Raw genomic sequence first — 13,401 nt, forward strand, 5'->3', positions numbered from 1 at the left:
TATATGTGTGTGTGTGTGTGTGTGTGTGTGTGTGTGTGTGTATACATATACACACACATAATTTCCCAATCTCAAACTATGACTGACAAAATTTTATTTACAGAGTTTGTAATAGGAAGCATGATTCAATCATCTTTAGCTAGTGACTGAGGCTTTCTTAAGTCAAATTGTTATAATTTAGCCAAGATATTCACAAAGTAAGTTTGACCAAGGAAGCAAAGATAAAAGAACTGACTTATCCAATCTGATACCTTCTTCGTATATTCTACTGTTCCCCCACTTACTGGCTGAGTGGTCTTGTGTTTTTATTATTTATCCACTTTCAGTTTTGTCATCTGTAAAATGGTGATAATAATAGAAACTACCTCAAGAAGTGTTCTAAGAAATTAGTTAATAAACATGAAACTTATAAGCATTACTGGCACACGTAGCATTTAGTAAGGGTTGGCTATTTTTCCTATTTCCATAAAACTTATTCCAACAAAAAACAATGTTAAAAGTCTCCAAATATCAGTTTATTAATGAGTACTAATGATGATCCTGTGACTGACTGAAGTTGCTAGAACTAGGCCATTTTATGTCTAAGCGCTGAGAGATTGGTTTAGAATTCTTCATTGATAATTCTTAAGCACAACCAACTGTCTTCTGTCCTGGTCAATCTAGGTCACTTGTTTTCCTTGGGTCTCCTCCAATTTTGTCTTGACCTCCGCTGCCTAGGAATGTCCTATCCTTCCCAACCATGACAAAAAAATGGCATGGAGGGTTATTATCTTTACAGGAGTCTTGCTGAGGAGGAATACATCCTGAGTCCTATGGTAAAGATAGCACTAATAGCTAAAAGCAAAATTTGAGTGAGAAAAATATCATAACAACTCTCAAAAATTTTATAAAGTCTTAACACCCCTGTTGGCATGCTGCTTATCTAGTTCTAAAGTAACTTGCATTGTCTGCTATAAAGATTTTGGTTAGATTTCTATCCACGCCCCCACCCCACCACTGTTTCCTAAGTCTTTATAAAATGTTAGTTGTCATAGATACAAAGGAAAATAAAAGTAGTTGTTTTCTCCCCTTCTCTTATATAGAATACCAGTTTAGGGATTATATAGAAAAAGAATGCCTTTGACTAATTCTTCTTAGTCATAAAATTAAATTCATACTCATTCTATTGTATAGTTCTTAGCAGGCTGAAATGCTGAGTAATTATTTGCTTAAAGAATAAGTAATTGAGTTTCATTCCTCTAATTACGGTCTGGTCTATTTTATTCCAAACACATAAGTCATATCTCTTTCAGATAATTTAAAAGTTGTTATTTTTAAGGGTCTACAAAGAGATTAACTACTGATCTTCTTGACAGGGTTAAAGGTTGTATGACAATTTATTGCAAAAAGCAAACAACAACAACAACAACAAAAGGAATTTACAGCATTGCATTCCACTAAAGAAAATAGTTTGGGTTTTTATGTGTGTATTTATTTCCAAGTATTACAGCTAACTTCTCTGCCAATATACCCTCTGTCACAAATTCCAATTTTGTATTATTTTCATGCACATAAAAATAATTAACTCTTTTGCCAGTGTGAACAGCAGCTGAGCAAATTAAGGTATTAACACGGAAACTGGTTATTTCTATAGTAAAATGCTCTAGTTTTTAAAAACAACCACTGCGAGGTATTATTCTCTGCATGCAAGTTCAAAATCAATTTGCAGACTTGGAAAGTAGAGCATTACTTCTATTTCAGAAAACAAAATCTGTAAAGTGTCAGGTGTAACCTCTTGTCAAACTTGAAAGTAAAATATATTTACACCTTAGGGGTGTATCCATGCCATGTACGAGAGACTGATCCTCATGAATCAGAAGACTGAAAAATTGGGGAAGGTGATGTTGAGCAACTAAAAACCACAGGGCTTATAGTGAACCTCATCATATTGAGGCTTCCCCCTGATTACTTTATGATGAATGGCTTAGAGATGGCACTGGCCTCTGGTGATATAGTGACATGCAACACAAACACTATACAGCAATGATTCAAAGATTTACTGACAGCCAATAAACTGACTGAAATTACCAAATAAGAAAAAAAATCTGTTAGAATAATTAATTGCACTAAAGCTGTGTATTGGTTGCTTCATAAAATATGCAGATATAGAATATGAAATGTAATTCTTAAAATAGATTCACTCATCTAGAGTAATCAATCTAATTTTTTTAAATGCAATGGGCTAATTAAAAATTGTTCACATTTTAGTGCTACTTTTTATTTGTTTAAAAATTATTCCCTATCCTGGTGTGGTGGCTTACTCCTGTAATCCCAGCTACCGAGGAGGCTGAAGCAGGAAGATTGTGAGTTTGACATCATCCTGGCAAACTTATAGAGGTGCCATCTCAAGATAAAATAAAAACATTCCCTTTTTAGGTATCACAAATAAAACTAAGAAGTGAAATGGATATAAAGTATGCACTTTAATAGATCAATCAAACCACACAGTTGTCTCTTTCCAAGGACTTAATTTCCTATTTTCTCAAAAGGTATTGTTTTAAGTTGATAAATATTTTTCCACATTTTTGAGGTTATGCTAAGAAGTGAACACACATGAACTTCAAATTTTCTTCTCAGTTGCTTGAACAAAATAATTTGGTGCTTCTGTGGCAAATATAGGAAAAGTTTGAGGCTAGAAACATAAGAACAACCACTAAAAATATAGAACAGTGAAGTACCTCTAGAAGATTTTATATTTTGTTCAGAATCTATCTATAATGAAATAGGACCACTGTTAGATCTACGCATTAAGTCTTCATCTTTATGTCTAGTATTGATGTTCCCAGAGGACGAGAATTACTTAACGCTGAGTCCTTTGATAGATTATTCTCGAGCTGGATAACCACTATTTGTACAATAATCAGGTTGCTAGCTAAGAATGATCCCAGAATAAATTTATAGTAGCAATCTTGGTATTGAAGTATTGTTCCCTAGGGAGGAATGATAAATTTACATGTTTTATAAAATCTAAAAGAAGAAAAAAGCACCAAGTTCTTATGGTAGGTAGACAACGACAAAGCTTACTTTCCTGTACCATATATCGTAAACTTAACTGCAATTTATGAGGTCAGACAGATTCCATTTTATGCTGAACTCCTGTCACAAAACATAAATCACCGTTTCTACCCAAAACAATGAGATACATCCAAATTTGACAAGTTTCCTGTGAGGATTGTTTGTACTTTATTTGGCCACTCCACAAAATACATTACTATTTCTATACTAATTCTATTCTATAACATACTTTTGAACTTGTTTATTTTATGCATAAGTGGCAAGCTGACTGAAACATGCCCTGGACATTTTGAAGCAGAAATTAATTTCCATGGGTATTTGGAAAGCTATAGGTTAGTAGCAGACTACATACAAATGTGCGTTTTATTTTCTTTAAAGACAGTACAGAAAGAGGTAATATGAGACTCACCAGATAGTTCACAGCCAAGAAGTTCCATTCGCAGAGTGCAGTGCCTTCGACAAACTTGGGGATAGAGTCTTACATACTGAGCTTTTATGGGGGGTGTGAACGAGTTAGCATAGGGTGTGTTGTTATCAACATTTCCACGGAACACCTGGGCAAAGACATAATACAGAATTTTAACTTATTAAATGCAGTAGCTTCTTTACTTATTTTCTATGCTGACCTTTACCCTCATTGCACATAATTCTTAAAAGATTATATTAAATATTTTTGGGCCTGGAGCATTTAAGAAGTACCTTACCATCAGTAGTGAATAAAAAACCCATAGATAAAAAACTAATTAAAGCTATAAACCACTGTGGTCTATGGCATACTTTCTTAGGATGGTCTTATCAATATTAAGGCCAGCCCTTAGAACTGGGAGACTACTTCTCTCTTTTTTGAGAAATGGCACCTTCAATCATTCAACTGAATCTGGGTCTATCTGTTCATTTTGCAACTCAGTACATTTTTTTGGAGTAAAGACTGGTTTCCAGTAGTGCTTCCTGATTACTTTGTCTTTCTAGTGCTATAATCAGATTTATGATGCTTAGGGTTTGACTGATAAAGATTACCTTTATCAACAAGTCCCAGATCATGGCAAAGAGGCTGACAATTCCTTATATGTATTCTCCAGTAAAAGCTACTTTCCTTTTAAAAATCAAGTAGTTCCTTTATATCTCATTTTTAGTATACATTTTATAAACCTGGCAAACAGAAAATCTTATTTAAATTCACTTGAGAAGGTAACTTAAAAATATTTCAAAAAATTTCTCAGATTTTAATCTGATGCATGATTTTAAAATTGGATGATTTGCAGTTCTGATATTTCTACTTTTAAAATTTTTGAGAAACAATTTCAAAATTCTGAATATCATATTGTATTGCATATTATATCCATTTCCTGTAGAATATTTTTAAAGTAGTAGATTTGATCCACAGCTATTTGATTAAAGATGCATACTGTCTGTAAAATCAGTAATGATGAAATTGAAAGTTGACTTCTGGGAAAGTGAAGGCTTTGCTAACTTTGCAAAAAGTATTGGTTGGAACTCTAGTTAAAATCTAAGAACATCTTAAATAACAACTGCTGTAAGTTTATAACTTGGAGAAACTCCTGCTCTCTTCATTTCACTAGCCCAATTAAAAGCAAAAATCACCAGAAACATTTTCAACATAGGCTTCTCCTGAAGGCTCATTTGTGATGAAATCATCAGTGATAGAAAATAGCATTTTACTTTTACTTATGTGGGTTAAGGAGTCGGTCTTACCATGTCTTCATTGGAGCCTTTCACTTTGTACATTGTCCAAGTCTTTCCATCATTACTGTAGGCAATTTTGTAGGATTTTATATACTCTGGGCTCCCAATCCTCTTGGCCCCTTGGGTAATCACACCAGTAACTCTCATTTTTCTTTGCAAATTTATCTGAGGAAACAAAAAAGCCAAAAATAATCTCATTGCTTCCAGGCTATTCATATTTTGGGAATATAACATTTTTATTTATCAGTATAGATTTATAATCTTATTATAAATATTATTTATAATATTTATCTTAAATTTTTTTCAGATAAACATATAAAATAGGCACATATTAAGTTTAACTTCATAATTGCTTTCTATAATGGAATAATACTTTCTTAAAAAGCAAAACAATGCATGTGAGCAGGCTTCAAAAAGTATAATGTTCCCATAAATAAAAGATAGAAAACTTTTGGTTGGTTCTAATGTGCAGGTGTGTCTTAGCAAACTGAAAAATGGGAACATTTTCTTGTCAAAATATCAGCATCATTACTGCTAAAGTGTCTCAACTGACTTAAGCTTCGAGAAATATTCATTTAAAATAAAACATTCAAATCTCACTAAGATCTCTGAGTACTAGAATAAGGAAAGGTAAAAGCAATAATGATGATGAAACCAAACCCAAGTATCTTTGGCCTCTGCATTGCTACAGTGTAAATCTGTTGTGGGTTGTACAAATGGTCATGAGGGAACTATGATTTTTTCATCAAATTCTTGCTTTTTTTCTTAATTTTACTATATGGAGACTTCCTAATTGGCATTTTCTATCCATTCCAAGTCAATTTTTAACAGTTTACAGCAGAAGAAATAAGTAACTAATAAAAATGTTAATGTTCTTTTAATATTTAAATAAGGATCTCTTTCTGATACTTAACATAAAATAATTAAATAGTACAATGCAAAATATTTTATTTACATAAACTTCAAATTTTGTTTCATTCACTTTAGAGTGCATTTATACATTCTAAAATGTAAACAGTAAAACAGTCCTGCTTTAATATTCTTGATAAATTTTTTTTTGAAGATACAGAGAGAGAGAATTTTTTAATATTTATTTTTCAGTTCTCGGCGGACACAACATCTTTGTTTGTATGTGGTGCTGAGGATGGAACCTGGGCCGCATGCATGCCAGGCGAGCATGCTACCGCTTGAGCCACATCCCCAGCCCATTGATAAATTCTTATGAAGCATCCCTTTCGACCAACGTAAACCAGGAAAATTTCAGTAGTTCACACTGTATTTTTAATAATTCAGAGACTATTTTCTGAGAAAGAAAAAATTTAAAAAAAAAAGGAAAATCCTTAGGTTCATGTAAGTGACCAAGATTTTCCACTCCATGATCTGACTTTAAGAATCAGCATATGAATGCACTTGATGAATCAGTCTCTCTCTAGTAACTGTTTCTGAGTGTTCTAAAGCCCCTTCTTCTCCTTCTAGATGTCATGAGGTCCTTCCCAACTGCTGTTCACAAGGAAGTTTTCAGTTCTACTCTTGGAAGAAGCCTGGTCATGATGAGTTAGAGTCCCAGCCTCTCAACTGCTAAGCTGAGTTTACTCCATTCACGCTTTCAACACAGATCTTATAAACAACCTTTTAAAATAGAGATTTCATACTTAAAATTCTGGGTATTTGTCTCTTTTTGTGCATTGACTCAGATACTCGTCAGGTTCAATTTTCTCATTTCAGATATCAAAATGTTTATAGACATGAATATATTTTAAGTCCCATTCCTTTTTGGAAGCTCAAAAAGAGTATATTTGTCATTAAGGTATATATTACTAATTTAATATTTATCTACATTTATCTCAGCTAACAGCTGACTTTGGAGTTTTATGTTTGAAATTTGGAAAAGGGAACCTCTGAGAGACACTTGTTTTAGTGAGTTAGGTAAAGTAGCACATTGCTATGGAAAAGCAACATTCTCTCAGTGTCTTGTGAGTGATGTTATTTTTCTTTTTAATCTGAGACTCTTCAGAACCTAAACCTTCCAAATATGTCCAACACAAGCAATGGGCACTCTGAATCACATTTCCTCCTATTTTGGAAGCCAAGTTCCACATTTCGCATTGCTGAACATTCCTTTTTCAATTATCTTTTATCTCATTTCAATTATCTTGTTTATACCTCTTGTAGACAGCCAAATTATCTTTGCTAGATTTTGGCTGATTAGCTATACACTAATTTTCTAAAGCTTAGATTGTAAAAATATAACAATAAAAAAATCAAAACCTGATTTCATGTTTTTCTCTATGTCATTAGAAATTGTATTTTAAAAGATTCATATTTGCTGTAATACTTAGAAGTACCAAGTACACATTTTAGAACCTTCAGGTAGTAAAGCATTACCCAACTTGAGTTGTCTCTACTTTAAGAATTTGTAATTAAATATCAGCACTATTTTCATTAAACACAAAATAAAAACAAAAAATTGATTCACAAAATACAGATTCTGGGATCACTAAGGTTTAGTAATTACTAGGTTTCGGACTATTGACTTCTTATGCATCTAGCACCATTAAGCCTGGATAATAAAGAATTTAATATAAAGAGGATAGAATTTCACCTTCATAATCATACTTAAGTTTAATGTCAGAAATCTAAGTTGCTGTAAAAAATAAACTAGGCCTTAGAGGAAGATTATAACATGATTTTAGAAACATCTCCACTTCAACCACCTCCTGTAAGCGATCTCCTTTCATTATATTCCAACATTATTTTTGATTGCTTACAAAATAACAATGGCTAAAGGTAATCTTAGGTTTAGTCTACTTAATTGAACTGTATGAGACACTATGTTAAAGGTTTACTGGAAACTGAACTGGAAATGCCTAAATTACTCTGTGGATGGATCTTGGATATAAAATAAAATACTTTCACTTATATATCTAATTTCAAAGAAATTATTGTTATACTGGATGGTAGATACACTATGTAACCTTAAAATGATTCCTAAGATATTTTTTATCCCTTTATGGATATGAAGAACAATCATTTAGATCTAGCATGCCTTGAACCTTTCCTTAGGCCAGGCAGAAACAGAAAGGACTGGGTATTTCAGTTCAGTTTTGTCACTTCCTACCCAAGTAATCTTGGTCAATTTGCCTATACCTCTTGAAGTTTAATTTCCTCATAAGAAGGTTTTAATAAAATTATTATATGTGAAGATTATATGATATACACATGGAAAAATTTAACAGTATCTGCCTTCCCCCAAACTCTTAGAACATTCAATTTTTGGTTTGATGTTCATGATGTTGTTTTAATTAACCGAGCATTGATTCCAGTGGTTCTTTACCACTGAGCCACATCCCTAACCCTTTATATTTATTTATTTTTGAGACAAGGTCTCATTAAGTTGCAGACGCTGGCTTTGAATTTGCGATCCTCCTGCTTCAGCCTCCAAGGCTGTAGTTTTTTGTTTGTAGTGAAAAGAAACATTCTGGAAAGGTTTATCCATACGGTTTTATAATCATAATAATGATATAAACAGAACTTTGTAAAAAAAAATTCCAGAGCTACATACTGATATTTATTATGGTTATTTAGGGCTATAGTAATCAAGTATGTGTATAAATCTGACCATTATCTTCAAAAGAGTTACGAGAAGGGAAAACTAATAGGTTCATGACCAAATAGCAAGTAGCATGGACCAGTGTGCCTGCTCCCAAGAATCCTAGCACTAAGGACACTCCAATATAAGAGTTGCTGAGAAGGTTTCGGACTTTGTTAAAGTGTACCACACATATGCATGTGAGTGCACACACCCACATACACACATACCCCAAATTATGAGAAACCCTTCATGTAACAGGGGTTCTTTAGATCCCCAGTGCACATCGATGTATTTGGAGTGTATGAAGGCAAACTCTAAAGGCTGATCATGGAAATTAGATTTGAGAATTTCCTAGATGCACTTTTTCTCATTCTCACTTTGTCTATCTGGGCTGTACTCAGTTCCAGTCAAACAGTATGAAAAGTGGTAAAACATGGAGCCAGGCTGGAATGGGAACCTGTAGTCACCAGGAGACTTACTAGTTCTACCCTTTGCATCCCACATCCTTACTTTATGGACCTGGGAGGTGAAACAGTGACAGAGCTTCTTGTAACTGCTAGCTGTGTCTTGCAAGGAGAATAGAGTACAGGACTACCTGTAGAATCTAGTTTGGCTGTGAGAACTCTCAACGCCAAATAATCTACCTGTAGTAGCTCAAGCTAGGGTATGAGTTTTACCTCCCCTCTAGGTATACCACTAGCAAAAACATCAATATCAAACTCCTTGAAGAACGCAAGTCCCATGATCAAAAGGGGGAAAACAACAACAACAACAACACAGGACTAACACTAGGGAAGCCTAATTTAATGGATCTGCCAGGTTAAAACCTTAAAACAACAAACAACATAACAAATTCTTAAAAAGAAAAAAAAAGATTTTGAAGCATAAGAGAAGAACAATTATTTAAATGAGAACTAACTGAAGATATTAAGAATGAAAAATATGGTTGCTTAAATAAAGCTTCCTATGAGGTAGTTTAGAAGCAAAAGAGCAAAAAGACATAGCTGGAGGACAAACCAGGGAGCAGCAAGACAGCATAGAGGACCTTTTCCAGAAAGAAAGAAGATGATACTGAAATTGTCCATATTGGCGGATGATAGAACAATTTATGTCAGGAGTTAAAAGTTCTGCAATTTGGCTTAATATAGATCAAAGTATAATGTATTCCAGCAAGTAACAACTGACAAAATAATATAAATAATTAAAGTAGTGGGATACTGACACATGTAGAGACAGATGAACAGAAGAGAAAGTCAACAAATAAATCCCAAAATGTAAAGAAATTTTATATATTAAATAAGTGACTTTAAAATCAAAGTAGAAAAAAAAAGAGTATTAAACATTTGGGTTGGGAGAAATAGGTAGATGTCTTAAAAAACATTTAGATAATATCTGTTCCCTCGTCCCAGAATAAATTCCAGTTAAATTGAACACTTAGGTGGAAAAGAAAATGAAAATAAAGAAACCACAAAATTATCAGAGGAAAATATGGGATTTTAAATCTCTAAGGTGAAAATGATTTTCTATTCATGACACAAAATTTAAAAATGTTGTCACATTAAACTAAAAATTCCTTCAAGATAAAAGCTAAATAAAAATCAATATACAAATGATAATGGGGATTAATCTTTCATAAATCAGAACAAAGAGTTGATTAATTCAGTAAATTAGTAACTTTATATTTCAATAGATGAAACAAAAATAACTCAATATGGTAATGGGCAAAGAATTTCATTAGGTGACATTAAATGAAATATGTATAAACATGAAAAGAAACATGATCTCATTCATAATATAAGTTAAATTTAATCTATTGAATCTGAATTGAATTATGATAAATATTATAATTCGTCTATCCAAAGCAAAGATTAGAAAGTTTGATTACCCAGGGTTAGCAAGAATGTAGATAAACAAGTACACTTAATGAATTTCTGTGACAGTATAAATGACACAGTCATTACGAAGCACATTTGGTTACATGAAGCAAAACGAAAAGCATGCATTCTCTTTAACTCTGCAACTCTATTGTAGGAATGCAACCTACAAGTATAATCATAGCTACCTAAGTTGGCACAGGTTCCCAGTTGGTTCTGTAATACTACATGTAATACAACACAATTTAAAACAATTTACAATGTTACTAAGAGAGATGTAAGTCATTGCGATATGGGAAAGTCCAGAAAATAGGATATTATTCAGTTGTGAAACACAAGAGCAAGAACAATGCAGGGAGAGAATAAGGAAGGGATGGAAGAAAGAGACCAATAGACCCTAGCACACTAATAAGAGCAGTGAGACTACAGTGCAGGACAGTGTTTCATATACTTCCCTAAAATGGAAATAATAAGATTCCCTGCTTGACCAAGAACATCACAGGTCAAGTTTATAGGACAGTAACTCCTGGGGGAAGGTATTTGCAACATCAAAAATTGGCATGGGCTTATTATTTAGGAAATCATTTTTTCTTAAACTTTGGACACAGAACTCCTTTCCTTCTGAAAAATTATTAAAAGTCCCCAGAGCAAATATGTATGCATACATGATTTTGTGAGATATTTACCATAGGTATTATATATTCACATGATATATATAATTTTTTTCTGATTTAGAAATTGAAACTAATAAATTTTAGAAATATTTATTAATCCATTTCAAAATAATAAACCAATTAAAAGTTATCATATACAGCAAATTTCTATAAAATTATATTGTTAGAAAACAAAAACTTACTGAGAAGGAAAGGCTATTTTTTACATTTCTGCACATCTCATTCATATATGCTTTAGGAAAAGACAGGTTCTCATGTTTAATTCTGTAGTGAATACACTTTTATTTGCTGAAAAGAATCCAACTTTACACAGATTTGTAGCAGGAAAAGTATGGGTGTTTTAATAATATTGCTAGATAAGTATGGATTTTCTTTGTTACCATACCAAAACTTGAAAAGTTTGTTTCTTAAATTTTTAATGCCTTTATTTTATTTATTTATTTTTATGTGGTGCTGAGAATAGAACCCAGTGCCTCAGACATGCTACACAAGTGCTCTACCACTGAGCCACAACCCAGCCCCTGTCACTTATTCTTTGAAATACACATGATGCTGTAAAAAGGAAGAGGGGGGTTTCATAGTAAAGTTCACACAATGTTGCAATAGCTTTTCCTGAGGATGATCATCACACACCCAGCAGAAGTGCTTTATGCATAATTCCCCTTTCATCACACAGAATATGAAAGACCTAATAAGGACTGGCATTTAATAACATTAGCTATCATTACTGCTTCATCAAGGGCATTCTTAAACAAATTGGGTATTCTTTTCTTCACTCCCACATGTGCATGATAGACACAATTCAGTAACTAGTATGGTTTGGTGCCACCGTTAAGAAGTTAAGGTATGAGCAGTTTTATTCATCATTGCTGGTGGCATCAGTACAAATGTTAGCACAGTGAAAATGGCAAAAACCGCCTTAGAAATATTATGGAAATAACAATGATTTGTGAACCTCTTGAATGGGTCTTTGGGACCCTCCACCTTTGCAAACTGTAGTTTTAATTGAGAACTACTGATATGAAATGTAAAAGGGTTATTATTTTGCAAATTATTCACACACACACACGCACACACTTACCACACATATAACTTTTGAGAAAATTAATTTTTAAAAATGGAATAAAAAGAAAGGATATTAAAAATCAAGTCAGAAAATTAAATGGTAATCACTACAAATTATAAGGAGATACTAACATATAGTCAATAGAATGACAAAACAAAAATATCAGACAATATCAAGTACTGGTAAAATATTCTGCTGTTGAAGGTGGGAGTATAAAGTGGTACAGTCATTCCCATCTGTTAGTTATTAACAAAATTAAACATTCTTATTTATGGGCATTTCTTCTCAAAATTTTTTTGCATAAATGTTTATAGAGAAATGCATACACATAATTATTTAAAAATATATTTTATATTTGCACAGAGGATATCCCCCGAGAAAAAGAGAATTAAAATATAAAATGGTTTTTTGTGCATGACATGTATGTGTGTATGTGTGTGTGTGTGTGTGCATGTATATATTTAAGAGTTCTTGCACAAGAACCAATATTCTCTAAAGACATGAAATCTTGGCCTAAACTTACATTTGGATATCTAAAAACCATAAGAATATATGAAAAAGTGTAGAATGAAATGCACACAATGGCATACATGTGCATTTTAAAACATATTGAAATATAAAATCATGTGTTTTCCAATAATTTGCTAGTCCACATAAACACAGGGAAGGTGAAATGAAAGGTCACAGGTCAACTGTGCTAGATTGGTTTCCTATAAAGGTAAGAGGAGTGGGAACAAGTAACAATTTCATATAAAATGGGAAGATATCTTGCTCAGACTGGTAATAATTATGCACCTCAAAATAAAGAGGTGCATCCTCAGGTCAATGCTGGCACATGATATGCTAAGGGGTGGGAGGAGGAGTCTTTAGTTCCTCTCATTTAGAACTCTATTCTTAAGGTTAATAACTTAATATGGCCCTTGGATGCAAGTACAGGTACCTACCTACAAAAGAAATTTCCTAGGCTTGTTCACTGATATCAGATATTGTACATAAGCATTTCAAAAATACTTACATACTAACATACTTAAAATTATTCATTCAAATTTAGGAAAAAAGTGAAATAAGTAACTATTTTTATGAATAGTTCTGTTTTTCTGTAACTTGACATTGTTGCTGAAAGTTGGGATATACTTAGTACAGTTAAGTGTATGTCTGACAGGTAGTTGGTGTGACTACAAATAATTCCAATATCTGTGTGTGGTGCTACACACCTGTAATCCAGGCACTTGGGAAGCAGAGGCAGAAGGATTGCAAATTCAAGGGCAGCCAAGGCAATTTAGGAAGCTGCTGTATCAAAGTTTTTTAGAAAATGCTAAATAGACTGAGTTGTTGCTCAGGAGTCGAGCACCCTGGGTTCATTCCCCAGAGCTGAAATAAGTAATTAATATATATATATATATATATATATATATATATATATATATATATATACAC

At 32.9% G+C, this 13,401-nt stretch overlaps 1 protein-coding gene across 2 annotated transcripts in view; it reads right to left on the reverse strand.

Annotated features, from left to right (window-relative positions):
• Window positions 1–13,401, reverse strand: part of Edil3 (EGF like repeats and discoidin domains 3) — a 399,045-nt gene that overhangs the window by 109,694 nt on the left and 275,950 nt on the right. For both annotated transcript variants that reach the window (XM_048800248.1, XM_048800247.1), the window contains 2 exons: window positions 4,768–4,923; window positions 3,464–3,608 (listed from right to left, as the gene is read on the reverse strand). In XM_048800248.1, the coding sequence (XP_048656205.1) occupies window positions 3,464–3,608; window positions 4,768–4,923 (301 nt within the window). The remainder of the gene's footprint in view (window positions 1–3,463; window positions 3,609–4,767; window positions 4,924–13,401) is intronic.

The sequence above is a fragment of the Marmota marmota genome, unplaced genomic scaffold (genome assembly GCF_001458135.2).
Source record: "Marmota marmota marmota unplaced genomic scaffold, marMar, whole genome shotgun sequence".
NCBI lineage: Eukaryota > Metazoa > Chordata > Mammalia > Rodentia > Sciuridae > Marmota > Marmota marmota.